At 35.3% G+C, this 27,548-nt stretch overlaps 5 protein-coding genes across 5 annotated transcripts; 1 reads left to right on the forward strand and 4 right to left on the reverse strand.

The window, feature by feature from the left end:
• Positions 1 to 566: 566 nt before the first annotated feature.
• Positions 567 to 3,297, reverse strand: LOC133812794 (serine/arginine-rich splicing factor SR45a). Its single transcript, XM_062246615.1, has 8 exons — positions 3,163 to 3,297; positions 3,039 to 3,058; positions 2,427 to 2,567; positions 2,255 to 2,278; positions 2,036 to 2,135; positions 1,787 to 1,936; positions 1,164 to 1,233; positions 567 to 1,047 (listed from the first exon to the last, which is right to left on the reverse strand). Exons 1-8 carry the CDS (start codon positions 3,163 to 3,165, stop codon positions 794 to 796), a joined length of 762 nt encoding a protein of 253 aa, XP_062102599.1. The 5' UTR covers positions 3,166 to 3,297; the 3' UTR covers positions 567 to 793.
• Positions 3,298 to 3,364: 67 nt separating this feature from the next.
• LOC133812790 (pentatricopeptide repeat-containing protein CRR2, chloroplastic-like) lies at positions 3,365 to 5,536 on the forward strand. Its single transcript, XM_062246612.1, has one exon. The coding sequence runs from the start codon at positions 3,931 to 3,933 to the stop codon at positions 5,374 to 5,376; it is 1,446 nt and encodes a 481-aa protein (XP_062102596.1). The 5' UTR covers positions 3,365 to 3,930; the 3' UTR covers positions 5,377 to 5,536.
• Positions 5,537 to 5,553: 17 nt separating this feature from the next.
• On the reverse strand, positions 5,554 to 10,801 carry LOC133812785 (phospholipase D delta-like). The gene is made up of 10 exons (XM_062246605.1): positions 9,697 to 10,801; positions 9,427 to 9,543; positions 9,035 to 9,229; positions 8,401 to 8,733; positions 8,175 to 8,243; positions 7,903 to 8,050; positions 7,414 to 7,562; positions 7,069 to 7,221; positions 6,478 to 6,678; positions 5,554 to 6,123 (listed from the first exon to the last, which is right to left on the reverse strand). The coding sequence occupies exons 1-10, from the start codon at positions 10,618 to 10,620 to the stop codon at positions 5,827 to 5,829; spliced, it is 2,586 nt and encodes an 861-aa protein (XP_062102589.1). The 5' UTR covers positions 10,621 to 10,801; the 3' UTR covers positions 5,554 to 5,826.
• Positions 10,802 to 15,453: 4,652 nt separating this feature from the next.
• Positions 15,454 to 16,303, reverse strand: LOC133812791 (uncharacterized protein At1g76070-like). The gene has a single exon (XM_062246613.1). It carries the CDS (start codon positions 16,235 to 16,237, stop codon positions 15,674 to 15,676), a length of 564 nt encoding a protein of 187 aa, XP_062102597.1. The 5' UTR covers positions 16,238 to 16,303; the 3' UTR covers positions 15,454 to 15,673.
• A 1,462-nt stretch (positions 16,304 to 17,765) lies between these two features.
• LOC133812784 (DNA-directed RNA polymerase II subunit RPB1) lies at positions 17,766 to 25,732 on the reverse strand. Its single transcript, XM_062246604.1, has 15 exons — positions 25,423 to 25,732; positions 25,003 to 25,266; positions 24,519 to 24,818; positions 24,280 to 24,438; positions 24,023 to 24,184; positions 23,689 to 23,909; positions 23,457 to 23,598; positions 23,040 to 23,375; positions 22,656 to 22,942; positions 22,044 to 22,302; positions 18,855 to 21,958; positions 18,575 to 18,646; positions 18,432 to 18,485; positions 18,173 to 18,331; positions 17,766 to 18,081 (listed from the first exon to the last, which is right to left on the reverse strand). The coding sequence occupies exons 1-14, from the start codon at positions 25,504 to 25,506 to the stop codon at positions 18,220 to 18,222; spliced, it is 5,556 nt and encodes a 1,851-aa protein (XP_062102588.1). The 5' UTR covers positions 25,507 to 25,732; the 3' UTR covers positions 17,766 to 18,081; positions 18,173 to 18,219.
• Between the last annotated feature and the right edge of the window lie 1,816 nt (positions 25,733 to 27,548).

Genomic DNA, 27,548 nt, shown 5'->3' on the forward strand with positions numbered 1-27,548 from the left:
ACATATACCAACTATTAAAAAAAAAAAAAAACCGTACACATACCAAATATACATATATCAAACGGGCACCAAATACATAAATTTGCAAAACCCAAAAACTTAAAATAAAAAATGATATAATAATAATAATAATAAACCTTTTTACAAAAATTGTTATAAATAATATATATGAACTTATTTTTTTGGAGTCATACTTTTACCTAGTTTTTATAATTTTTTTTTTAAATAGTCTTTGTCTAGAATTTTGAACAGCTACTTAAAAATTCTGACTGTTTCAACCTCCAATCTCCAACACAAAAAATTATTAGAACTTGGACAAAGTATAAAATAACTTAAAAAAAAATGATAATTTTACCAAGCGTGCATATATATATATATATCTACATATATGTTTTTCATATATAGAATATGAAGTCAATTTCTTCCTTTTATTTCCAGCCTTATTCTCTTAGACATGATTTGTTTGTATATTGCTACATTTAAATGGTTGTGTATTGTTTGAGTTGCACAGCAGATATAGTGACCATTTTCCAACCCTCAATCATTAGAGTTGGGAAACCAAAACGAGAAAGAAAATCCATGCTATTTCAACGAGAGAAAGAGAGAAGCATCCTTAACATAAATCAATTCAAACGTATTACAGAACCCAAAACGAGATATTCCACCTTGATACAAGTGAACAAACGATGAAAACAAATTACGACAAACTAAAGAGTATTTAACCGGGTAAGGGTAACAAACTCCAAATCCACATGTCATTACATTGCAATAGTTCCCTAAACGTTGGAGCCATTCAACCTCTAACATATTTCCTTTCTGGGCTGCCATAAGGTGACCTTGACCGGTCCCTCCTTGATCTTCCGCCGTAAGGAGAAGAATGCCTGGGAGAATAATCACGACCCCCTCGATATGGTGAGCGTCTTGGGGACCTACGATATCCATAGTCATCACGACCCCCGCCTCCACCACGATACCTACTGCGATCACGATCACGATCACCACCACCACGATCCCTGTCACGATCACCACCGCCACCACCACGGTAGCCTGTTCAAAAATCCAAAAGGATGAATGGTAAATATAGGATCAAATAAAAATGAAAATAACAAAACCCCAGTGTACGTCGATCAATTGTTAAAAACGAAATAGCATGTTAAACTTGCCGTGGTCTCTGGTGCTTTTCAACCCAAGATAGTGGCCAGGCGTTGGAGTCCTTGCTCGCTTCCTTCGAGACTGAAATTGAAGAAAAAAACTATCAGCTGAAAACTCGCAAGTGGATCAAATAGAAAGAACCGAGGGAACCAGGAAACATGCAGACTATTCGGGTGCAAAATAATGTCTTGTGAGATCATTTAACTATAGGAACAATTTCCATAAATCATCAAAAGATTTTGGGGCTAACTGGCATCGAACACAAGTAAAAACATCCTGGCACATATGACTAGTGTCCATGAAATAAATTCCAGGTACAAGATACCACAAGGCTGATTAGAAAGTTGTTGCTAATGTCCGTTGATTAGTTGAGTTGAAAGTTGAAAGTGAATGCTGAGGTTGTATAGTTGTTGGGCAATATAGTTGATATGTTTAGTTGATCACACGCATTTAAGCTTGCCATTGATCAAGCTGTTTCACTAAAGTTGACATGGATGAACTCATCATCTTTGATTGCTGCCAACATAGCTGACGCAATGTGTTCTGAATATAACCAGAAAACCTTCAAGTCAAGAAGAAAGAAAACTACTTGATATGTTGAACCCTTTTGCCACTAAAGGTAAAATCACATTACCCTCTCCACAGTTATGTATCGGCCTTCTAGAACTGATTGATTGAGATACTTGATGCACCGCTCAGCATCATCGACATTGTCCATTGTAACAAAGGCAAAACCACGGGAAACACGCGAACGAGGCTCCACCACCAGAAAACATGAAGCAACCTGAAAATGAAGCATAAGTTGATGTATGTCAAACCAATTGTGATCCAGTGTATCATGAAGAAAAGATGACCTAAATAAATTGAAGACATAGAAACCAACCTTTCCTTCTCTCGAGAAGTGGTCTTCGAGTTCCCTTTCTGTAACCCTTGTTGAAAGACCAGTCACATATAGTGTATTTCCAGGATTTACAGCTTCAGGTCTGAAACATGAAGATGACCACAAAAAGTTGTCAAACACCAGCACTATAGTATCCAGAATTACATTACACAATAAAGTTGTACAAGACCCTCAGCAAGAAAACAAAGTGTTAAAATTTACCTGCCATGACTTCTGGACCTTGATCTGCAGCGTAAGGCACCAACAAATACATTAAAAATAAGCATCATGAGAAAATATGATACAAAAGATTACTAAAATAGTTACATCATCCCTTCATGATAAACAGACATAATAAGATTATAAATATTAAAAAGAAGGCGCGGAAACCAACCTGCCACGGCTTCGAGATCGGGACCTAGGCCTCGGCCTTGACCAGGATCGAGATCTTGACCTAGATACTGGTCTTGACCAAGACCTAGACCTTGATCTGGACCTGGATGGAGCTCTCCGTGGGGAAGGAGAATGTGAGACCCTGCTTTATCAAAAAGAGTAGAAGATATAACATACAAATTACGAAGGTACAATATAAACAATGTAAATCAAGCCACAAAAGAGAATTCAAGCAAAATAAACTTTTAAGACACCATTTCCTTTTAACAAGTTTCATTTATGGCCTTATAACTAATACCCAGTAAACCAAATGACCAAAAACTTTAAAATTTTCCTTGGTTCAGCGAGATAATCTTCCAGAAATATAAACTGTCGATATCTCTGTTACGGTGGTGAAACAACGATATGTATAAATATTTATAAATTCCACGCTTCAAACTTTCAATTGTTGTCATTGTATTAATAAATTTGTTCAAAACAACATCTCCTTAAAGAAAATTACTGAACTGTTTTCCATATTACTAGTTCAATAAAATGCACGATCTAATACTCTATAGCACACCTAATTTCCCAAAACTGAAGAAATTTCAAATAAAAATGGTTCAAATATTACCTTTTGCGAGGAGAGTCGGCCTGCAAGAAATCAAGGATCGCATTGAATAGTTAGTTATGCCATAATTACATTATAAGAAAGCCAAAAAAAAATTGTCAAAGAGCGACGAAAGGTTCGAGCTTACCATTTTCTGAAAGTTGAGAAACAACAATGGAATAATTAGGGTTTTGGATGAAGGGGCTTCGAAAGAGTCGCACCCTCGCAGACTCCGGAGAGAGAAAACGAAAGGCTTTCGAAGCGGAAACGTGTATTTATAGGGTCAGACATTAGCTCCGTTGTTTACTAAAAATAGGCTCAAACGACAATTAAAAGAATGTCGTTTATTGTCTGAGATACACAAAACGACGTGTAGTTTTTATAAAAAGGATATGGTTATTTTTTACTCGACTATGATTTTCCACATAAGTTGTACACAATATTCAAAGCAAAATCATTGCTTGTGTTAAAAAAAATATGCATTTTAATCATTACTTGTTTGATTTTTAACTCTTGAATTTTGTATTATAAAGTCAAACATTTTAAATGCACAATCTAAGTTTTGATTTCACTTCACTTTTGCATAATATTCCACCCTACTTTTTAGTGATTGGATGGAATTTAATTGCTTGTTGAGTCCAACTAATAACCCATTTAGAGCATGGGATGACCAAAAGGGGCAAATAAATAGAGACAAATCTAAATGTTGAGTTGGCAAGATAACACATTTTAAGGGTCTAAGGTTCTAATGAATGAGTTATAAAAAGCTTCATGAGTTTGATTTGGAGTAATGAAAGTACTTTTATGTTGTGTGAATAGATGAGCATGTTTATTATTCTACCAAAGAACATGTCTTTTACTGTTTTGTAGTCATTGATTGTTGTAGTATTATCGTTATGGTTTTCTGTTGCTGATAATGCAAACTCAACTAGGTGCATTTCAGGTATCAAGAAGAAGGGATTCCTTGAGATTGTTACAATTTTATTTACTCATTAGCCTTAGGGATTCACATTATTTTACTTTCTCCTTGGAACATTGTAAAAACACCAAATCAATCAAAATAATGCATGCCCACATAATTGTTTGTGGTCATAACCAAAACCCATTTACTGCTTCTAAGCTGGCTGGCAAGTACATTGAGCACTCCAGTAATGACTCAATTATGGATGATGCACGGAAGGTGTTTGATAGTTTGCTTAAGAGAGATGTTTTCTTGTGGAATGTTGTAATTCAAGGTTATGCCAAAAAGGGTCCTTTTGTAGAAGCCATTGATATGTATTGTAGAATGCGGCGAAGTGGTATATTACCGAATAATTACACGTACCCTTATGTGTTGAAGGCCTGTGGTGCCATGAAAGATTGGAAGAACGGTCAAGTTGTGCATGGACATGCTGTTTTATCTGGTCTTCACTCAGATTTGTTTGTTGGGAATGCTCTTGTTGCTTTTTATTCCAAGTGTCAGGAAGTTGAAGTGTCCAGAAAAGTGTTTGATGGTATTGCTCAGAAAGACATTATAAGTTGGAATTCCCTGATTTCAGGGTACGCTGCAAATGGGTACGTGGATGAAGCCCTCATGGCTTTCTGCACCCTGCTGCGAGATCGAACAACATGCTCTCTGAACCACTCCACTCTCGTTAGCACTCTTCCTGCTTGTGTCCAAGCATCGGCAATTCAAGTTGGCTTGTGGATTCATTCTTACATTATAAAGACAGGCATGGAGGTAGATGTGACTTTAAGCAGTGGCCTTATCTCAATGTATGCAAACTGCGGCCAAGTAAGCATTGCCAGAGAAGTGTTTGTTCAAACCAGAGATAAGAGCTTAGAAGTGTGGAGTGCAATGATAAGGTGTTATGGAATGCATGGACATGCAGATGAGGCAGTCCAGATGTTTTCGCAGTTTTTAGATTTCGGATTATACCCGGATGGTGTTATGTTTTTGTGTTTGTTGTGCGCATGTAGTCATGCAGGTATGGTGGAAAAAGGCTGCCAAATTTTTGAAAAAATGGAGGAATATGGAGTGGTGAAAAGCCAAAAGCATTATGCTTGTATGGTAGATCTCTTCGGTCGAGCAGGGTTTATAGACCAGGCTATTGAGTTTATCAGGAACATGCCATTGCAGCCAGGGAAAGATGTTTATGGTGCTCTGCTTGGTGCTTGTAGAATGCAAAACGATACAAAACTTGCCGAAGAACTTGCGAAAAGATTGCTGGTGGTAGACCCTGACAATGCTCAGCAGTACATAACTATGGCGAGTTTGTATGAAGAGAAAGGGCGATGGGAGGAGGCGGCTAGATTAAGAGAGGAGCTGAGAGAGAAGAATATAAGGAAGTTGACTGGCACTAGCTTAATTCACCGGATTTGAAATTCATTGGAGAGGTTAGAGGTCTAATCTCTAAGATTCTTTTCTTCTTTCTAATGCAAATGATGAATTTAGTACATAAATGGATATTTTCCTCTTAACCCCACAGCTGTAAAAGATTGCAATGTGACTAGAGCCTTACAAGTTCCTGGCAAGTTTGCATACAAATAATTGTTCAAGTAACACTGAAATTATTGTTGTGATTCCTCTCCAATTCACAATAATACAAATACATGAAACATGTTTGAAGATGCATTCATTCGCCAAGTACCATCATTTCACTATGTTTTACACAAATTTACAATCTGAAAGCAATAGAGGGAGGTGGCCGAAAAAATAGAAAAGAATGAATCAAGAAACAAACTCAACTGCTTTGATGTTTAACAACCTAAACCAATTACCACCATTTTGGCTATTTTTAACAGTCATTTATGAACATCAAGTAGGGACGGGTTACGTGGTTAGCACATCTGGAAGAGTCGCAGAATGAACTCCGATTATTTTACCACCAACATCTGGGAATGTGTCACAATCAGGCAGGGGAACAACCTTACCATCTTCATTTACGAGTAGAGGATACTTCAGAAGGTGGCCCTGTAATGGTGTGAACTCGTCAGTCATGAAATTTTTCCAGTTTTTTTGGGCAATGTCATTCACCATCTTCACGCAGTCTAAACTTTCTGCCTCTTCAAAGCAGTGATCTAGCTTCCCAAGATGTTCAGCCCAAAGGGACATCCTATACCCATATATCTGCAAACATTGGAGGTGCAGTTAGATTATTGAAAGTGATAAAGCTTTACACTACTAACTTTAACATTAAAAAGTTATGAGGAGAGAAATTAAAGAGAGAAGTATTTATGATTTTCTCTTATTTTAAAGTCTTGACAGTATCACTGTAATGGGCCAAGCTCTATCACAGAACTCAACAATAATGAGCTTCTGTGAGCTTTCCCAAGATGCATTAACCTGTTCAGGTTCACACTAGAAAAAGGAAAAATGATCTCTTAAACACATACAGCAGCTAGTCCTGTTATTCTCTAGTGAAGGTAAGTAGGAATCTAAGGTGGAAAATCCAGAAAAAGGAGATGAAAAGTAGAAACTAACCTGACCGCGTGGATGCTTTTTCCTTCTTGCCCAAGTATGGTAGGGTTGATATGAACCCATGGCTATCTCAGTGTCTTTTGTACCAGCCATAGATCTTTGGTTGATATTGGCAGATCCAATTATAACATACTCATCATCTACTATCATACCCTTAGCATGAACATAGATCATAAATCGTCGATGTTTTTGTGCATCACTGACCTGGATGAAGTGTTTCACATTAATTAACATATTATTAGTTTCTTGCAGCTCAAAAAGGAAAAGAAAGAAGAAAAATTCATCTTATTGAACTGAAATGTAAACCTTATTTTTCTAGGAACTGCTAATAGTATTGTCTACACGAGAAAATAAGGGAGGTTTCATATAAGAAGTATGAAGCTCATAGCATTGAATTAGCAACATAAAGGTAAAAAGAAAAAACTTCCTAATAAAAATGGCTAAAATACTTCAGCAGCTCAGCTGTGAGAAGTATCAACAATATTATTAATTGGAAAGTAGTTGTAATACGTCGTTCATAGGTAAACTTCTTTGACAAGAAGCCTTCCATTATTTGGGGCATGAAAATTTAAAGCAAAGGGCCATTTAAATTACCACGGTAGTAGTATCTGTAGTTGACTGTTCCTCATTAAAATCTTCCCTGTTACCAAGGCAATAGAAATTGAGGTAATCTTCAGGTTTTAAGTCTGACTTCACTGATTTCAGTGCCTGTGCAATAACTTCATACATCATTTGCATTGTCTGGCTCTGCATAAAAGCACACAACAGCAAGTAAGAAAAATAGATCAACTGCATAAAAAATAATTGTTCAGAAGAAGGAGATTTGCAATTCAACGGGTTGTACAAACGTGCAAATGTAAAGCATCTTATTTGTCTCCAAGAAAAGAAAAAAAGAATGGTTTATGGCTTAAAGGCATTCAAAAATTAGATGATATAAACCTGCCAATAGAGGATTTCTTGCACAGGACCGGATTTTGGATCACCTTCAGGCCACAATGGTATAACACAATACACCGCAAATCTCTCATTAGCTTTAATTTTGCTAGCAATCTTTAAGGCCAATTCCATTGGAATAAGATGATCAGCTCCTGCCCAAATTACAAAAGCTTAAGTTAAGATGCCAGTGAATGAGCAAAAGTAGTCCGTGGAACTACAGTTCAAAATCATCTGTTAAGGTATAACCCAAATATCCAACAACAAATAAAAGATAAGTGAACCCGAATGCATCTTTCAACAGCGCAGGTTGTAAGTTGCAGAAGTACTTTCGCATATTTATTCAATTATGGTTCATCTAGAAACTGAATTTGAGTTAAATTAATCTATTCCTTCCCAAGAACATTGAAACCAAACATCTTCAGCCAGATGTGTGTATTATAAGTACAAGTTAATTTATAAAAAAGCAGTGTGATAAATATTTGTCAGCTTCACCTGCATTCTTGTAATCTGGCCACCCATATGATGACCCAAGAAAATATTGATTTTCAATATATATGAAATGCTGAGCTGATCTGATAGCTTGGATGTATCCTGATTGAATGCTTCTATCGATTACTTGATTCTTTGCGCATATAAGGTTCTGTGATCACCTCAATACATCGACAACTTTAGTCTTTGTGTTCGTGTGTCCAGTCTTCAAATTAAAAATAAACAAGAAAAAAGAAAGGAAGAAGAAGAGCAATAGGGGACATGTGATATATAACCTTGGCCACGGCATCTTCAACTATTTTGGGAAATCCTTTTACTGATCCTTGATCAATTGACCGCAAAATCTGCATGATGAAGATGCATCCTAATTAGATTTGATCAAAGTACAAAAGTATAAGGGAACTCTCACTCTCTCTTCAAAAGAGTGCCAATATATAATAATATATATATATATAGACAAAAATAAAAGAACACTAAAAAGATAAACTTCCATTATCCTACCTGAACATGCCAACTTTCATTATCAGTGCAAACCCATAATTTCTTATCATCTTCGGGAACAATTGTAACAGCGGTCTTATCTTTCAAAGCTTTTGATTTATCCTTCGAAGATTTTGATTCAGGCATGGAAGGACTAAGTATCCATGAGATACGTCCTATTTTTATCATAGAATCATCATGCCAATGGGCAACTTTTTTACAAAACACTGTCCCTGTCCATTTTGTTGATTTCCTCCAACGCTGCTCAAAATTTATAAGAACATCATATGCTGCAGGCCCATCAATTCTACAGTGCAAGTCATGCCATGGTTGCCTTGGAGCCTTGACTCCAGCCTAGCAACAGAGAAAGGAACAAAGGGAAAATTAGAATAGAAAAGGGAAAAGTTCTGAAGCATATAATAAAACATCAAACTAGGTAATTCAATAAGCAGGATCTATGTTCACTCGTATGCATATATTATGAAATTGAAGTCAACATGTGACAGCAATTAGGTAAATTTATCCACTCACGTTCATGATTATCAGATATAAGCTAACAATAGCAGCAAATGCCTAGAGATTTTAGCACTACTTAAATCAAGTTTATAAAAAATGCAGACAACAACTTGAATAATTCAACTCGCCAACTACTTACAGCAAAAGTAGGATTATGGAAATCGTCCTTGAATACAGTGTCAAGATCGTGAAACAGTCTGTGCTGTGGCGTGTCATAGCGACCATCACAAAGGTCAATGCCTCCTAGAAATGCAGTTATCTTACGGTTATTTCTATCTGCCTGTGTGTCCACAAGAACACACTTCTGATGGTGTGTAAATACGGTTCCAACAACCTGTAAGAGGACCATAAAGAAAGTGGCTTCAGCAAGTATATCAGGTTCATGGGAAGATTGTTGTAAGAATGTCCGAAGACTAGAGAACATGTTCCACCAAAACCAATGCAACAACTTTGTTTGCATAAAGCAAAACTCAATCATTGATCACTACAACGAACCAAATTGCTGGATAATGATCGAAATAAGAAGCTTACCTGTTGTTTGATATAACTCATCTTACTGCTGCCATAGCGAGGCGCAAGCACACAAATGACCGAAGAATGCTTGAAAAACTTCTTTGTTTCTTCATCATGTGTCTGCATTACTCCTACCTGCACCACTCACTCAAACCCCATTTCACCATTATTAATCAATTTCCATATCTTGGAAACAAAACAAACATCTCGATAATACTACAGAGCACCAAATCATTAAAAAATCTATTACAATTCACAAAATGCAGGAGGGCAAAACAAAACTCTCACCGTATTAATCAAGAAGGCGTCGTGTGATGTCTTATCATCCCACACCAACAACAAGACTCTCACCCCTTCTTCCGACTTGTACTTGAGCAATTCACCGAGTGTCAAGTCCCCACCACGCGGCAATGGCCTAGTGGGCTCTCTGACCAGCCTCACCTTATGGTAAATCGACCAGCCAACGAGGTAAATCATATGATGGGCCTCACAAATAGCATAACAGATATCTTCCCAGCACTTCTCCTGCGTGAAAACCTTCCCATCGTCAAGCTTAATCTTCGGAAGCATATCATCAATCACATGGGCGTCTTGGTACAACTTCACAGAGTGCCCTTTCCTCACCGGAAAGTAAGTCTGCCTCACGCCCTTCTGCTCCGGATCTCCGGCCACACCGTGCTGGTACAAAGGGTTTTTCTCACAAGGCGTGAATGTCATCTTCAAATGAATCGCAGTGTCCGGCTTCGGCGGCTTCCCGTTGGAACCACAAATCTGGAACCAGTCATCAATGGTCTTACCGGTGGCAATTTCGGCAGCGGAGATTTTGGCCGTGCCGATCAAATCAGCGCCAAAGAGATCGTTGTCCTTAACCAAAAACTCGAGGTTAACAACGGGATGAGCCAATGCGATAACGAAGTGCTCGTTCCAGGAAGGATCTCGAGCGTTCTTCAACACACGCGTTCGAGCCACAGTAGCTTGGGGGACGTTAACGGTGACGTAAGGGTCGCTGGTGACGATCCTGCGGTGGCGGTGACCGTCGGAGTCGGTGGGATCTGCGGGCTTCCTACGACCGTAGCTGATGGTTCCACAACCGGTGACACAACGACGAAAATGATCGGAAACGACATCCATGTTGGGCAAGCTACGAGCTTCGATGATGTGAAGGTCGAGGTCGCCATGGAGGTAAATCGTATCCGGACCAGCTTCCGCCATGGAAAAACTTACAACAAAACAAACAAAACTGTTTCTTTAACTGGTCACTGTACAAACTCTAATTTATACATCAAAGAAAACCAAAACCAAACCAAAACCAAAACCAAAAAACTCAAGCTTTGATTTTGAGTTTGCTTGAAGAGGAGGAGTTTCGAATGAATCAGTTTAACGTTAGCCGTTTCTTGTTTTCAATTTTTTTTTTTTCTGAGAAAAAAATTATATCTATTTTCTATTTTTTTAGTAAACTATTTTTTTTTTTTTTGAGTAAAAAAAATTATATCTATTTTAAACGTTTAACAAAATAGTAAAAATGTGATCTTTAAATTATCTTTTGACAGAGTACACATAAAAATGACCAATATAAAAAGCAAATTATCTTTTTTTAGTTTTCAATAAGGAGGAAATGTTTATTTTTAATAATTTATGGACTGTTTGGTAATACTTGAACAAATAGTTTTTTATTTAATTAATTAAAAAATTGATAATTATATATAAAATGAGTTTGTTAATTTTATTTTTATTTATTATTTTTTAAAAATTTATTAAATTTTAAAAATAGAATTTATTCAATTTTCAACTTTTTTTTTTCTATCCTTCAAAGCAACATTTGATATTGTTAAACAAAAAATAAAAATAAAAATTATCACAAGTATTTATTATATTTTAAAAATAAAAAATAAAAAATATTTTTATTTTTGTGTTTAAAAAATTCAAAAATAAAAATTTTTCCAAACAGAATCTTAGTATGTTAAAACAAAATAGTTGATAATACTAACTATCATGAACAAAAAAATATATTTTTAGCATACTAAGTATCCAAACAAATTCGAAAACTTAAAAGAGGATTGCCGTAACTACAATGAACACAATTATGTAAAATAATTCTTATTGTTTATAAATTCAGAAACTTTATTCTAAATAAATAAACTAAAATAAATTATATTTATTTAAAATTTATAAAATTAAAAAAGTGGTTTTTAAATTATTTTTTGAGGGAGACCAATTTAAAATGTAAAAAATTAGTTATAAATTAAAAGAAAAATACGAAATTAATTGTTATCATTTATAAATTTAGGGACTTTGTGGTTAAGAAAAAGAAATAAAAGACTGTTTTGCTAATTCTGATCAATTGAACATGATTAAAATCCAAAAAGTGATTAAAACTTTGAGTAGAGAGGAATGGGGGACACGTACACAAAAAAGAAAAAGTATAAAATAAGAAAGATTTGATGAGATATGATATTCAAGTAAGAAATCTCAATTATCTTATGACTTATTTCACTATGAGAAAAAGACAATAATAAAATTAAGTAAGAAGAAACTATGGTCCCAATGTCATAATAAGAAAAGAATTATTGGGGTCCATGGATAGTAGTCGTTGGGATCATATAATTGCCAGACTGGAAGTTGAAATTATATAAATTTTTTTTTTTATATTTATATATATATATAGAGGGAGCGATTACAAGGCATCTTTTTTTTACAACATCGGTTTATCATTTTTCTATGTCGGCATCTGAATAGTTATAATCCAAAAAAAAATTATATGATGGTGTACATTATAGCTATTTAGAACATCCTACAAATTTTTAAGAAATTCAGAATAAATTATGGTACCGAAACAGAGTCTAAACTGTCTGTTGCACGCATGCCTGTTTTTTTGTGTATGCGTGTAAAATTTGACAATTTGAACTCTGTTTTCGGCTTCGTAAACTATTCAGAATTTCTTGAAAATTTGCAGGATATTCTAAATACCTACAATGTACACTATCATATAAAAAAAATTGGGATTATATCTATCCAAATGCCGAAAATAGAAAATGATGCACTGGTGTTGCAAAAAAAAAAAATGCGTTGTAGTCGTTCCCTATATATATATATATATACTCACACGTGATAATTCTCATATAGGCTGTTTGTTTCAAATAGTTGAGTTGTTTTAGAAAGTGTAGATGGACTTAGGATGAAAGTAATATTAAACTATTGTGTACAAAATGATTTACTTTACCCTTAAAATATATGTGGGACCCACACAAATTATTAATTTTACTCCTTAAAATTGGAACCAAACATGGGTTGGGATTTAGATTACTATTCCCTCATTTACTTTAAGCCCTACCAGTTGGCTCTTAATGTTTTCGACCTGTGAACGGTTTTCGACGCAATTTTTTTTTTATGAACGTGTATATTGTAGCTATTTAGAAGTTCAAATATGTTGTTGCACGCGTGACTAATTTTTTTTATGCACGTGGAAAACAACTACAATATTGTGTACAAAATGATTTACTTTACCCTTAAAATATATGTGGGACCCACACAAATTATTAATTTTACTCCTTAAAATTGGAACCAAACATGGGTTGGGATTTAGATTACAATTCCCTCATTTACTTTAAGCCTTACCAGTTGGCTCTTAATGTTTTCGACCTGTGAACGGTTTTCGACGCAATTTTTTTTTTATAAACGTGTATATTGTAGCTATTTAGAAGTTCAAATATGTTGTTGCACGCGTGACTAATTTTTTTTATGCACGTGGAAAACAACATATTTGAACCTAGTTTTTGGTATTATAAACTATTCAGAATTTTCTGAAAATTTGCAGGATGCTCTAAACAACTACAATATACACGGTCATAAAAAAATCGTGTCAAAAACTATTTACGAATCGAGAACATTGAATAGCTTTACCATTAGGACTTAAAGTAAAGACCTTATATAAAAGTTGTCATATATATATATATCTATATATAGATGAGAGAGACTCTTTACTAAAGATATTTTTGTGAATTTGGATCACATTGTTTTGTTTTCTTCCTACTTTGGAGTTAACAAGGTGAACTTTGTTGAAAAAACTTACTAAGGTTGAACAAGTTGATATGTTTTTCTTTTTTACTACTATAAAACTTTATTTCAAAGTTACTATCTTTATTCATAAAAAAACTTCTCCTTTTTATCCAAAGCTCACAATAACCATTAGGTTTTTGATACCATTCCAATCAAACAACTTTTAAGAGTAAAAAAAATGATTCTTTGAATATTAAGCATTATGATTAGTGTAATCTCAAAAGTTGCAAAGCCTCATAAAGAAACTATTTGACACTTTTAGGCTCTAATTAGCAATAGTTTATGCACGACTATTTTTGTCATCAATCATTATAACCGACAAATATAGCTCTCAATGTGTTTAGTGAGCAATATTTAATTTTAAGAAGTCTCTTTCGAATTATGAATTGAAAGCTATATTTCAATAGTATTGTTTTTTTTTTTTAATGAGTAATGATATGTGCACCCAAATATTACACACAGTGATGTGGCAGTTTGGCCTAACCAATCACATTTATTAAAATTGGGATCTACTGTTTTAAAAAGCAGTGACACGTCACTATGTGTAATATTTAGGTGCATATTTTTTGTGCACATATCATTACTCTTTTTTTATATTCAAAATGTTTCACATTCTGGAGAAGAATAAAAACAAGTAAGGAATACTTGGTTTGTGCTTCTCTTTTGAGATTGGTCATTGTGATTCAAAACTGTGTTTGGCTAATTCAAGATTCTTTCTTTTTTTGATTGGTTAACTTTACATAAAAGGGTTTTTTTTTCCTATTCTCCTTTTTCTCAAATATAAATATATTAATAAAGGAAAGACATGTATAAATACAAGCTAGGCTAAGAATCCAAAGACCAAACATGACAAATGACAAATCTAGAGACACAAGGATCAATAGTGGTATATAGAGAGACTAAGAATAAAAGTTGTACTGGTTTCTTGTTCTTGTTATGATGCAAAAGTTATCACAAAAAGACCAAAAAGAACAAAGAACAAAGAAAAATAGAGGTTTTGAGAGATACCCTTTTATGTCTTTTTGAAATTTACAATTTCCTTTGTTTGTCTTGTTGTCTATATATAATATAGGTTGCTTCCTCTCTCAATTGTGTCATAAAGGTTAAGAAGTCCTTTTCTAATATTTGAAAGAAACCCTTCTCTCAATTGCTACCATTTTTCAAAACCTTATGGTTATGCATCTCAATCATCAAAGAGCAAAATATCTAGAGTTTGAGTTTGAGATTAGTGGTTGTTATCTCTTCTCTCAATGTAATCATGTTTTGAAATGAAGACACATTGAGATTGAGTCACTTTCATTATCCACAATACTTATCTACTGGGTGGGAGCCATGTTTTACACCTGTTTATATATTATACTATAAGAAACGTGCAATGTATATTTATTTTATATAATTATATTTATTAAATTTGTATTATTACCCTATAGATTTCAAATAAATAACTAATTATATATAAAAAAATAACATAAACATATTAAATAAAAATTTAAATTAAAACATTGGTTATATTTTTTTAAATATATATAATATGATAACTTTTTTAAAGATAAATGATAATTTTTTCTAATAAAAAATAAGATTATGTATTATATATTATTATAATAATATTTTAAAATATTTAAATTTATATTAATATAAGTATTAAATATCTAGTCTTATATTAAATATTATAATAATAATATTTGAATTCATATTAATATAATTAGTAAAAAATTATGATTATATTATTATCATAATAATATTTTATAACATATAGTTATTTAATATCTAGTTTTGTATTATATATTATTCTAATAATGATATTTTATAGCATTTGAATTTGAATTTGAATTTGAATTTATATTAATATAATTAATAAATATCTATTTTTAAGTTACTTTTAAAGGTATACTCCGTTAAATATTTAGAATATTCTGTTAAAGAAAATCAAACAAACAATCAAAACCAAAAATCTATATTATTTACACACTTATTATATAGAAGAGATATAATAAATCTACCATTCAATTCAGCTAAAATTCAATTCCTTCTCATACAATAATAAAGTTAAGTAAGAAAAACACATTCAGATCATGAAAATTAAATTTTACAAAATCATGAGCTTTATTTCTTTTCTGCCTTGAATTAAATGGTGAGAAGAAGAAAAAAATAGCAAATTTAACTATTTAATAGTAAAGACACAGTAAAGAAAGCTTAATAATAAGGTTTACATTTTAAGAAACAAAGGAGGAGGAGGACCTGGCTTATTCCTTCTTTCCCAAAGATTGACTTCTTTCTTTGACTCAACCTCAATATGGCATTTTTCAGAATCTGGGCCCAAAACATCTACATGGGCCGTCCAATCAAAGTCCGATAACATACCACCACGGCCACTCTCAAACTTGTTCATAAGGCCCAATTGAGGAACCTTCTTCACAACAGAGCCATCCTTAGAACCACCACCACCAACACTACAACGCTTACCTCCTTTTCTTCTGTGTCCCTTGAAAATCTTGATGATCAAACTCTCCTTATGCTGTTTGGGCTTGTGCTTGGGCTTGGGCTTGGGCTTGGACTTGGGCTTAGTGACATGGCCCAAACAAGAGACCTTGGGAGAAGAAGGCTCCTTTGTGTCAAAACTGGTACCGTAATTGGGCCTAAGTCTAGCCTCGGCAGGAACAAGAGAGACGAGTAGTACAGCAGTGGGAGCCTTGCGTGGGCTAGGAGGAGGGCTTGTGAAAGTCACTGCTTGAGGAAGAAGCTTTGCTATCTTCTTCTTCAGTTTCTCCATTTTGAGTTTTCAAATTTTCAGATACAAATATACCTTTGTGTATCTAATATCTATGTATGTATATATATATAGATGTGTGTGTGAGTGTGAACAAAACAATAGTTGACTTTTTCATTAGAAGAGCTCAATAATGCCGGCCCAAAATTAATATATACATATATATATATAACACCAAGCCTGAGTTTGGAGCCAGCAAATTAACTTTGTAGGACTTGGTTTTATCATTTTTTAGTTGAATGAAACTATCAATATCTCATTGTCATATTATATATAGTTGTTATAGATGTTGTCAAACATATAACCTTATCTTTGTAGTGATTTGGTCAAAATTAGGAATGCATTAGTGTAAAGCTGAAATAGCCTACGATGAATATATCAAAAGTCAACTAGATTTGAGTTGATTAGAAAGATCATACATCATCTATTCTAGTTATTACAATTGATAACGAGTTTATTAACAATGGTGGGTATATATTTGTACATATATATATATATATATCACATAGTAGCTAATAAGTATACCTACTGCAACTACAATCAACTCACTTTATTGATTAAACTACTCAATGTTTGAATCCCAAACACATGTTTCGTTATTAATGAAATGGATATTTGTGGTGAAATTAGTCAAATTATTATTTCGAAGCACCTAAACACTCAAATTATTTTTTTTACGACGAAAATGCGTTCTATTCATATTTTGTTGTAGTTGTTTATTTTATTGCTAAGTCTACCACGTAATGTTAAATTTGCTTATAATCTAGATATTTTTGCAGCAACTATCATAATTTGAGTATTTTTGTCGCACATATGTATTAAATTATGTATTCTTACCACAAATATGCATTTAATTTGGTACTTTCAGCAACATATCACCAACATATTTAACGATTGGAACTGACGGCTGCAACAAAACATAAATAGAAAGTACTTTTGCTGGCAAAAAAATAACTTCGGTACTTAAGTATTGCAAATGTAATCAATTGAGTATTTTTTCTGCAAATAATAACTTAATGTCATAGCTCACTAAAGATTTTGGCATGTGTAAATGGAAGAACATAAACAAAGTGAATTTAAATTTGTGATTCTATTGAGTTCAATTTATTTTTCATTATGGAGTAAAACCGAAATATATCATTTTTCGTAATTATCCATGACACAATGAAAATAAAGTATGTAACATGGATGTATACTGTTATGAATTCCTGGTGATTTTAATTTGTTTTAAGTGGTCTGATTTACTGAAGTTTGTTGCTCTTTATGCATTGAACAGATACTTAGTAAAAGAAAACTCAGAATATCCTTTTGATCAATGGGCAAATGAAATGTCATTTGGGTCATAAGATGTCATAAGATAAAAAGCAGAAAAATAACCTAACAATAATAAAATACTTAGCCCAGTTTAAGACAACCAACCAACTACCAAACTTTAGCAAAATAATAATAACAGAAATGTTCAAGTACAATATTAGAAATGCTAAGAAATGAATCAATCAATCACTTGTTGTACCATAAAAAAATATGGGGGTGCTAATGCAAATTTCTAAAGTCCATTCTTATAATAAATTTCTTACAAATACAAGTTTACATATATAGACCCTCCTCATCTCAATCAATATTTTTTACTATAGTTGTAGAATACCAAAAACGATATCGCATTTAACAGAAAATTAATAAACAGTGGTTATGTCTTTTCGAATTAGTCTGGTCTAAATTGTTCTTAATGACACATATCAAGTATAGTACAAAGAACTCTCGCAGACAAAGCTGGGGCCTGAGGTCTGTAGTGGAGTGGTCCATTTTGGCCAAAGTTCAACAGATCACAAGTTCACTAACCCATAAAGCTGCTGAGTATAACAAATTCAAACATCAGTTTAAACCCATTACAAGTCCAGAGACAGTTCAGTTGGAATATAAATCAATAGAGAAACTGACCTTTGAATAATCCCCAATCCATTTAAACAACCAATAAAAAATGGGGGTCAACGAGTGCTCTGATCATCCTTATCGCCTTTATCACTTGTTTGTGGGGTGTATTGACTCGTAGAAGTTGGAGAGTACCCAGGTTGACTGGGTGAATACCCGGCACTTGGACTGCAAGGAAAGAAAAAAGTTCAAGATACAAATTAGAACTCTGTTTAAAACGAGTTCCAAAAATGGTTTAAAGAAAATAATGCTCTGTCTTAGCTTTTACCTGTATTGTGGGGAACTTGGGCTATAGTCCGGATTAACACCAGAGTTATATGGGCTGATTATATATATATAAAAAAAGAATTAGAACATAAGCTATTAAAACATTCTCAATCTAAAGTTGAGAAAATTATTAAAGCCCCTTACCTGCTGGGATTATATGTGGGGCTAGAAGGAGAATAAGATGGAGATGTAGGTGAATATGATGGTGATGTTGGGCTGCAGCAAAAGAGAAAAGGTCAACCATAAGATGCTATGTTAATGCATAAGTTTTGTAATTTGAAATCGATAAGTACTGGACAAATCAGCCAAGCAACTGACTAAAAACATTTGTCACCATCACAGTTAAGTACCAAAATCTTATGCAAGAGATAAAATACTACAGATTTCACAATAGAACTTTGGCAATATTTCTAACACAACTTACCTGTAATTTGGAGATGTAGGACTATAAGGACTGGCTGGTGGCAACCTCGGACTGCTTGGAGAATATGCCACTGATGGACTGTATTTTGCCGACTGAGGATTGTAACTTGGAGATGTTGGACTATAACTGGGTGAGGTTGGGCTGTAGCTTGGCGAGGTTGGACTATAACCAGGAGAAGTTGGGCTATAGGCTGGTGAAGTTGGACTGTAGGACGGTGATGTAGGGCTGTAGGATGGTGAAGTTGGGCTGTAGGAAGGTGATGTAGGGCTGTAGGAAGGTGAGGTCGGGCTGTAAGAAGGGGATGTGGGGCTGTAAGATGGGGATGTGGGGCTGTATGCTGGGGAGGTGGGACTGTAAGCAGGGGAAGTGGGGCTGTAAGCAGGTGAGGTTGGACTGTAACTTGGTGAGGTTGGACTGTAGCTTGGAGAAGTTGGACTGTAACTGGGTGAAGTTGGACTGTAACTTGGAGAAGTTGGGCTATAGCTGGGTGATGTGGGGGAATAAGATGGACTTGTAGGAGAATAGGCAGGACTTGTCGGACTATAACCTGGGGAGCTAGGACTATAGGTGGGAGAGGTGGGGCTATACCCAGGAGAGGTGGGGCTATATCCAGGTGAAGTTGGGCTATAACCAGGGGAAGTTGGACTATATCCAGGGGATGATGGGCTATAGCCTGGAGAAGATGGGCTGTAACCAGGGGATGAAGTAGGAGAAAATGCCATTGTTCCAACATAGGGCGAGAATTGAGCATCAGTAATGGGGGACAGGCGGAGATTTGGGCTCAGCAGATAGTTCGGCGACATCAAGCCCTCATGATAAGGAGTGCCTGAGACCGGAGAACGTGAAGGTGTCATACCAAAATCAAGACCATCCATATAACTAGGTAGCTGCAGTTCAATAGCATTTTTCAGCATCTCATCGTTGAGATACAAGGAACAGCCTCCTGTACCAATTGGAGCCAGCTGACCTAACATTATATTTTCCGTCACACCCCTTAAATAATCTGTTTCTGCGTACACTGCAGCATCTAGAAGAATATCCACAGTTTCCTCAAAAGAGCATCGCATCATTGGACCAGTGTCATTCCTATTGATTCCATGTCGAGTAATAGCCATCAAGTGTCCACGATAGGTCATGGTATCACAAAGAATAGCGAGATGCCGATAGTTCACATAAGATCCATCAAAAGAAATAACAACACGCAATTCATCTAGCAGTGACCTACGAACAGCCTCAATACCAAGAACTTCAATAACCTCAATCAAGTGATTACTTGTTGTTCTTTTGGCATCAACATCTTCATGGCACATAACAGCTAATAGATTAACACCTTCTGTATCCAGCATCCACTCATTCTCTGGTTTAAATCCATCAGTCTCTTCAAACTTGTTTACTTTACCATGTTTGATAAAAACTTTGTTAATATCTGGGATACCACGAAGAGCCATTTCTGTCAGCATGTTACTTTCAATTTTCTTTAAGAAAACATCATCCTCGGCAGACTCATCAGTTAATTCCCCTTTCGGAGCTTCATCATTCATGATACGAATCCGAAGGATCAGTTTTTCAGCATTGTCATCGTTAAAAATACAAGTCAAGTCATCATCAAATTCAAGGTTGATCTTCTCAGCAATATCAGCCATGCTTAATTTCTTGTCCACCATCATTTCACGATTCAACTCTATACGAAGCAACCAAGGAGATATTTTATCAGGGTTGATCTCTTCATCGGGCATTTCATAATATGACCTGACAAAATCAACATCTTCCTCAATTATTGTGCTCATGGGATCCGGATCATACCACACTTCTGTGGCTTGAGTTACACTCCGGAGAGTGGTGTACTCCAAAGCACACTGAACTGTTTTGGCCCTCTCCTTGGTTTTGTTTGCTTCAGGTTTCAAGTAGACAGAAAGAGATGGAGTTTTGATTCTCTTGGCCACATTTATAATTTCTCTCAACCTGGGAACACCAAGAGTGACATTCTTTGCACTCACACCAGCATAATGGAAGGTATTGAGAGTCATCTGAGTTGCAGGCTCACCAATAGATTGTGCAGCCACACAACCAATCATTTCTCCAGGTGCTACAAGTGATTGCAGGAAGCGAGATTCTATTTCTCCAGTAACCCATTCAAATGCTTCCCGAGTAAGCCTATACTCCTCCAGTACCCTTTTGCTAGCAAAAGTGCTTCGGAGCAAAATGTTGAAAAGCAATGTAGCGTTCTTTTGAGCCTCAACACTCAACAAGTCATCCCCAGGAACAACCTTCAGCCTCTCTTGAAGCTTATCAATAGCTTCCACAATTTCCATGGGATGCATATCTGAAGTCCTTCTGAAGTCAATCTTAAAGGTCTTCTGTGCATTCTGAATAAGTCTCTTCAAGTTCACAGGCAATGGCCAAGAATTATCACCTGTGGTTGTAATCTCAGTTCCAAGTTGTAATCTGTCTGTTTCTAGTTTCTGTACTTCAGCATCAAATACATTGCGGAACTCTCTGATGGTTTTAAGATCCTCAATATGTTCAGGCAACATGTAATTTGGATTCCAATTTTCATCATCAAACTCATATCTGAAAACCCTCTCAAATTCTGCTTTTTTCATCTTTAATGAATCCAGCTTCTGCGATTCTATCCAAACAGCATCCATACCATCTTCCCCGTAGAGAAATTGAATAACATCTCCTAATGAGTTCCTAACAGTCCCATCGTATTTGACCATAATATCTTCCATGGCCTTAACTAGTCTCCTCTGGATGTACCCAGTCTCAGAAGTCTTCACTGCAGTATCTATAAGACCTTCTCTACCACCCATAGCATGGAAAAAGAACTCCTGTGGTGTCAGTCCTCGTAAATATGAATTTTCAACAAAGCCACGACTTTCTGGCCCGTAATCATCTTTAGTGAAGTGCGGCAATGTCCGATCTATAAACCCATAAGGTATTCGCTTGCCCTCAACATTTTGCTGCCCCACACAAGCAGTCATCTGTGAGATGTTAATAAAACTTCCTTTAGACCCTGCAGTAACCATAGCTTTAAGATTGTTGCTTTCAGATAAACTCTTTTGGGCACTATTTCCAGCGTCATCTCGAGCCTTATTCAAGACCTAAAGGCACCAAACATATTAGTTCTCAGCAGAAGGCAGAGACAAGCTAATAAAATAATGTCAAAACCAAGTAAACTCTAGGCACCTGGTTCACTTTGTTTTCAAACGAATCCATCATTGTTCGCCCGGGTTCAGGCTCTAGCTTTTTCTCCTGGGCTTTTCTGATAAGTTCTTTCACATCATTTTTTGCCGTCGAAATGGTCTCATTAATTTTTTCCATAGTTGATGCATCAGCAATGGTATCTCCGATACCAATGCTAAAAGCATTCTGCAAAAGCCAATAGTTCACAAGCCACTGTGTATGACCCAGAAACTTGCGAGCAGCATCCGGACCAACCTCTTCCCTGTGCAAAGCAGTATCATCCAAGCATAGCAAATAATCAAATAGGTTTCAAGTAGAATAGCTGAAGCTCAGGAAAACTAAAAATAAATAACAGTTTAAGACTGATATGACACCCTTGACTATGATTTCCTATCCAAGAAAAAATATATGATCATCATATTAGATGAGTTAACTATAATGTATTTATGAAAATAAAGTTTCTTTCCAAACTTTCATTGATGACCACCCTTTAATAAACAGAACAGTACAGTTGCACAATTCCAATTTAATTAAAAATGTAAGAGTTTGAAATGCTGCATATTCAGAAAACCCTTAACCCCCTTTCAACTAAAATGCAAAAAGATAATTGCATACCATATAACATGTATAAGACTTCCTGAAGATGTCCCAAGAGCCTTTTTGCAAAGGGTACCAGAGAGTAGCTCTCCCTTTTCTATTCTAACAAATGTATCCCCTGGAGTTATATTTCCAGTTTCCGTGTCAGAGTGCCAAGCAGAAGTTCTGTTAAGATTTATCTGTTTTGGAATAATAAGATTAAAAACTTGTTTTCCAGTCCAAAGAGGCCGTGGCTTTAAAATTGTAGGAGCGGGAACCTTTCCATCAAAATCCTCCCACCACATCAAAATGTTCATGAAAACATCCTGCAACAAATTAGAAGGGATTAGACTCCACGTCGATTACTGGAAATACAATATACTAAGAACATGTAATTGCGACCCTATCCTCTCAATCACTAACCTTCTCTATAAATGTATCCCTCTTTGTGATTTTACGACAACCTAAGAGTGTATCCTGGACAATTCCCATTACTGGCCGATTTGACTGAGGGGACACAATGCATTTGGGTACCATCATAAGCTCCAGTACTTCTGCTCTAGTTTCAAATGACTGAGGAACGTGCATATTCATTTCATCACCGTCGAAATCAGCATTGTATGGAGAGGTAACGGATAAATTCAACCTGAACGTTGAATATGGCATGATCTTTATTCTGTGCCCCATAATAGACATTTTGTGGAGACTAGGTTGACGATTGAAGAGAACAAAATCTCCATCATTCAAATGGCGCTCCACCTGCAACCACAATAAGTATAAATTGGAAAACAGTCCTAAAGATGAAAATACAAATTAGAACCTAGGAAATGTAAACCATGCCTTGTATCCAAGCTCTAAATGATGATCACTACTTTTCTTCAAGTAACGAAGATCAAGCCTTTGTCCGTCATCCCTAATAATATACTTGGCACCAGTTTTACCAGGGGGAGGATGGGGCCCATACTCAACAAGCTCCTTTAACCTGAAGCTCCAGAAAGAGGCACCCTCAATTAGTACCTAAAAGGGAAAACTACGTAAGGAGTGGAAGTGAAACCTGCAAAAGAAGACTAACCGCTCAATATTATATGGAGTCACAGTCTCTGGATACGTAAGGTTCAAAGCAATACTCCATGGTACTCCTAATTGATCGATGTTAATGGTTGGGTCCGGCGTGATAACTGTTCGTGCAGAAAAGTCAACTCGTTTCCCCATCAAATTCCCTCTAATCCGACCTTCCTTTGCCTTAAGCCTACTGCAAATTGATTTAATTGGCCTCCCTGATCTCTGTGTAGCCTGAAAAGCGAGGAAAGCTTCAGTGAATGCACATAATACAAATTCATATGACACCAACATACATATAAATATGCTTCATGAATCATTATATAAATGATTTCAAGCAGGCATACCCTTGGCAATCCAGGCAACTCATTGTCAAAGTATGTGGCAATATGAAACTGCAATAGCTGAGCAAACTCTGAAATAATGTGAGCTGGGGACCCATTTCTCTCCTGTCTTCTAAGGTTCTCATTGTGCCTTATAATCATGGCCAACTGATGAGTCAAATCATCCTGAACTCAGCAAAGACAAAAGAGTTAAAACAATGTTTTTTAAGAACTGGAGTTCTTAAGAATACAAAGCAATACAGTAGCAAAAGAAAACTTGCCTCGCTCCTAGAGGATGTGTCCATCATCACAGAAGGCCGCACCGGAGGTGGAGGAATAGGAAGAACTTGTAAAATCATCCAATCTGGACGAGCATACTTCGGATTCAAGCCTAAAAGCTGACAATCCTCGTCACTTATCCTCTTCAAAACACTGAGAACCTGCAAACGTTTTCAATAAAGTATAAGTGTCACGAGTACTAAGACTCAAACAAAAGCTTGCAGAATCAGATATCCATTACCCTTTCTGCAGTAAGGGTCTGTTTTCTTTCCACAGGTTCAGGAAGCTGCTCTTGATCATCACTTTTCTTCCTAGCAGTTTTGTACTCTGCAATAATTTTCATTCCATCTATTGAGAGCTTCGGCTGCTGAGCACCACAGCCACCCCTACTTTTTTTCACAGGTTCTTCAGTTTCTTGACCTTGGACATCAATTTCATCACCACCATCACACTTTCCCTTGTTTTTGCAGGCGTCCAGAATCTTTCTAAGCCTATTTTTTGGGTTCCTTATTTTCATAGCTTGCTTAAACTTGTGGTCATCCTACAAGAAGGAGTCCAGATAAAAAGTGAAGCTTAAAATCTAATTATGTATGTACTTAATAACCCTCTTCATTAATTCAACCAATAATTGAATATGCACCGAAGGTAAGTGAAATCATCACCTTAAATAGCTAAAACAACTAACCAACAAAAGCAAAAACAGGTGAAGCTTATAGTATTAGTACCTCGTCAACCATTATCTTAGAGCAATTGAAGCAAACACAACGCATTATACTAAGCACAGTCTTCAAAAACCCGATGTGAAACATGGGCTTAGCGAGCTCAAGATGTCCAAAATGACCTGGACACTCAGCCATATTCGCTGTACAAGTTTCACACTTCATCTTCCTATCAATTGTACCAAGTCGAGGGTCACTCAACCCAGCTATCTTCGGCTTACCCCCCATCATTGTCTCACCATGCTCAATCTGTACAACCGACATTTGCCTCTGCAAATCAAACCAAACAAACAATACCTAACATCAAAAAGAGCTCTAATTTCCCAAATAAAAGAATCAAAAAACCGTTCTTCAACTCTTCCCTTACATGTTTGCCAATACATATACTAAAAAGAAAAATGAAAGAGTTGTAATATGAAGAATTACGATCTCATCGGGGCTGAGTATTCCGAACTGGACAGTACGGACTTTGGCGACCTCAGCCGGAGAGTAGGGGAATCGGATATCCATGGCGATCGACTAAGAACAAAAAAGATTAGGGTTTGAGAGAGTGAAGCTGAAATTTGAGTTGGAGAAAGCAAAGAGTGTAGTTTCTTTTGGCGGCTACAATTAATTTCGTTCCTTTTTTTGAAAATTTGGTTAATTTTTGTTTTCTGATAATTTTTTTTTTTTTTTCTTGAGAGATCCGACTGCGAAAACAGAGAGAGCTCTCTCTCGCAGAGCCTCAAAACAATGGGAATCGAGAGCCCTAGCCCCCTATTTATAGACGAAGGACAAGATCGGCTGCGGCACTATGTTCTGCAATTACGAAATTGCCCCCACCACGCCAAATTTGCCTGCCCCTTCTGATTTATTTTTTTTCATTAATTTTTGGGTATATAGTAATTTGCGTTACCAAATTTAACCACTTGTATTATTTAGCTCCTTATCTTATTTTTATAGCAATTAGATGTCCAATCGTCCAATCTTATATTTTATTAAATAAACTTAATTTATAAAGTTAAAATGAGATTTTTAATCCAAAAATATATAGCACCCTCTTTTTCTTTTCTTTTCTTTTTAACCCATTTAATTAATTAATTAATTAATACTAAATATATTTGTTATACTCATTTTTTTTTGGGTATTTATAACATTTAAAAGATAGCAAATATAAATGAAGGATAAACAAAACACATAACATTCATATTCTTACGAAGCACAAAAAGTCTGTATTCTCACAAAGTACAAAATACTTCCTATTTAAAAAAAATAGCAAATATAAAGGGATGAAGAACAGAACACATAGCTTTCCTGTTCTCATGAAGCACAAATGAGTTCTTGTTCTCACAAAGCACAAAGTACTTTTTGTTCTCACGAAGTACAAAACAAACTATCAAGCACTAACAGAAGGGATTGGGTTGCATAGCTCCATTCTTCAATCTCTGTTTGCACAAGGCAAACCATTACACGCTAACAGGATTATTATATTCGTTCAACCCACAACATCTGCGCTAACAGACTTAGTGTAGGAATATAGGGTCGTTATTTATCAAAATATAACTGTATTTGTGTTGTAATGTATTGTTTGCGGGCCAAGCCCAATAACTTAGGCCCATGATTTAATTGTAACCCTAAACTCCTCACTATAAATAAGAGGAACGTGATAGAAATAGGGGAGGCAATTCATAATGTCGAAACTCCATGATGATAGAAACAAGTACTTATGTAATGTAAAAGCGAATGAGGACTATAGAACATCCGGGCAATGTAAGTGCTTAAATATTAATAAAAGTGACTAAGTGAACGTAAGTCATCTTTTTGGGGCCAAACCATTATAAAAATATGGTGTTATTTATTTGATTATATCTCTATACTTGAATTCATGCTCTTATGCTCTCAAGTTGAGTAAAAATGGTGTCAGCAATATTATTTTGGTAAATTAACCTAAATATTCTTATCATAATATTAAAAAAATATTTTCTATTATACTTCTAAAATTTTTAATATATTAATTACTTTATCACTTTTAATAAACACAATTTACATACTATAAATTTTAGAAGCATTAAATTTATTAAAAGTGCTTCTATCTATAACATTATTTTTTCTCACTATAGTCATTTATGTTTAAACTGTTCATAAATTGTTAAAAATTATTTCCACCTTTATAATTTATTGATTTTTTTTTTTTTTAAATGTGTGGAAAGTTTGTTAACAATTTATGAGGAGTTTAAATATAAATGCGTGTAGTGAGAAAAAAAATTAGGATATAGAGAGAAGCACCTGTAACGCCCCAAACTCCAGGGATCGTTACGGTGTGCCTTGTAAACAGTGCTAAACTCGCTAATCGAGTCATTTGGCCAAAATCGTGAACTAAGTGTAATTAGCGGTTTAGGGATTAAAAACTTTGGTTAGGATGTAACGTTTCACTAGAACGTTTAATTTAAACTTTGGGATCCCGAAAATATAATTTCAGAGTTTATTACAGAAAATATTTACAACAGGCCGTTCTAAGCGGCAAAACAGGGTTCAACCCTAGTTCCACTTTAAACCTCGGCCGTGGCGGACGA

This window comes from Humulus lupulus, chromosome 1 (assembly GCF_963169125.1).
Source record: "Humulus lupulus chromosome 1, drHumLupu1.1, whole genome shotgun sequence".
Taxonomy (NCBI): Eukaryota; Viridiplantae; Streptophyta; class Magnoliopsida; order Rosales; family Cannabaceae; genus Humulus; species Humulus lupulus.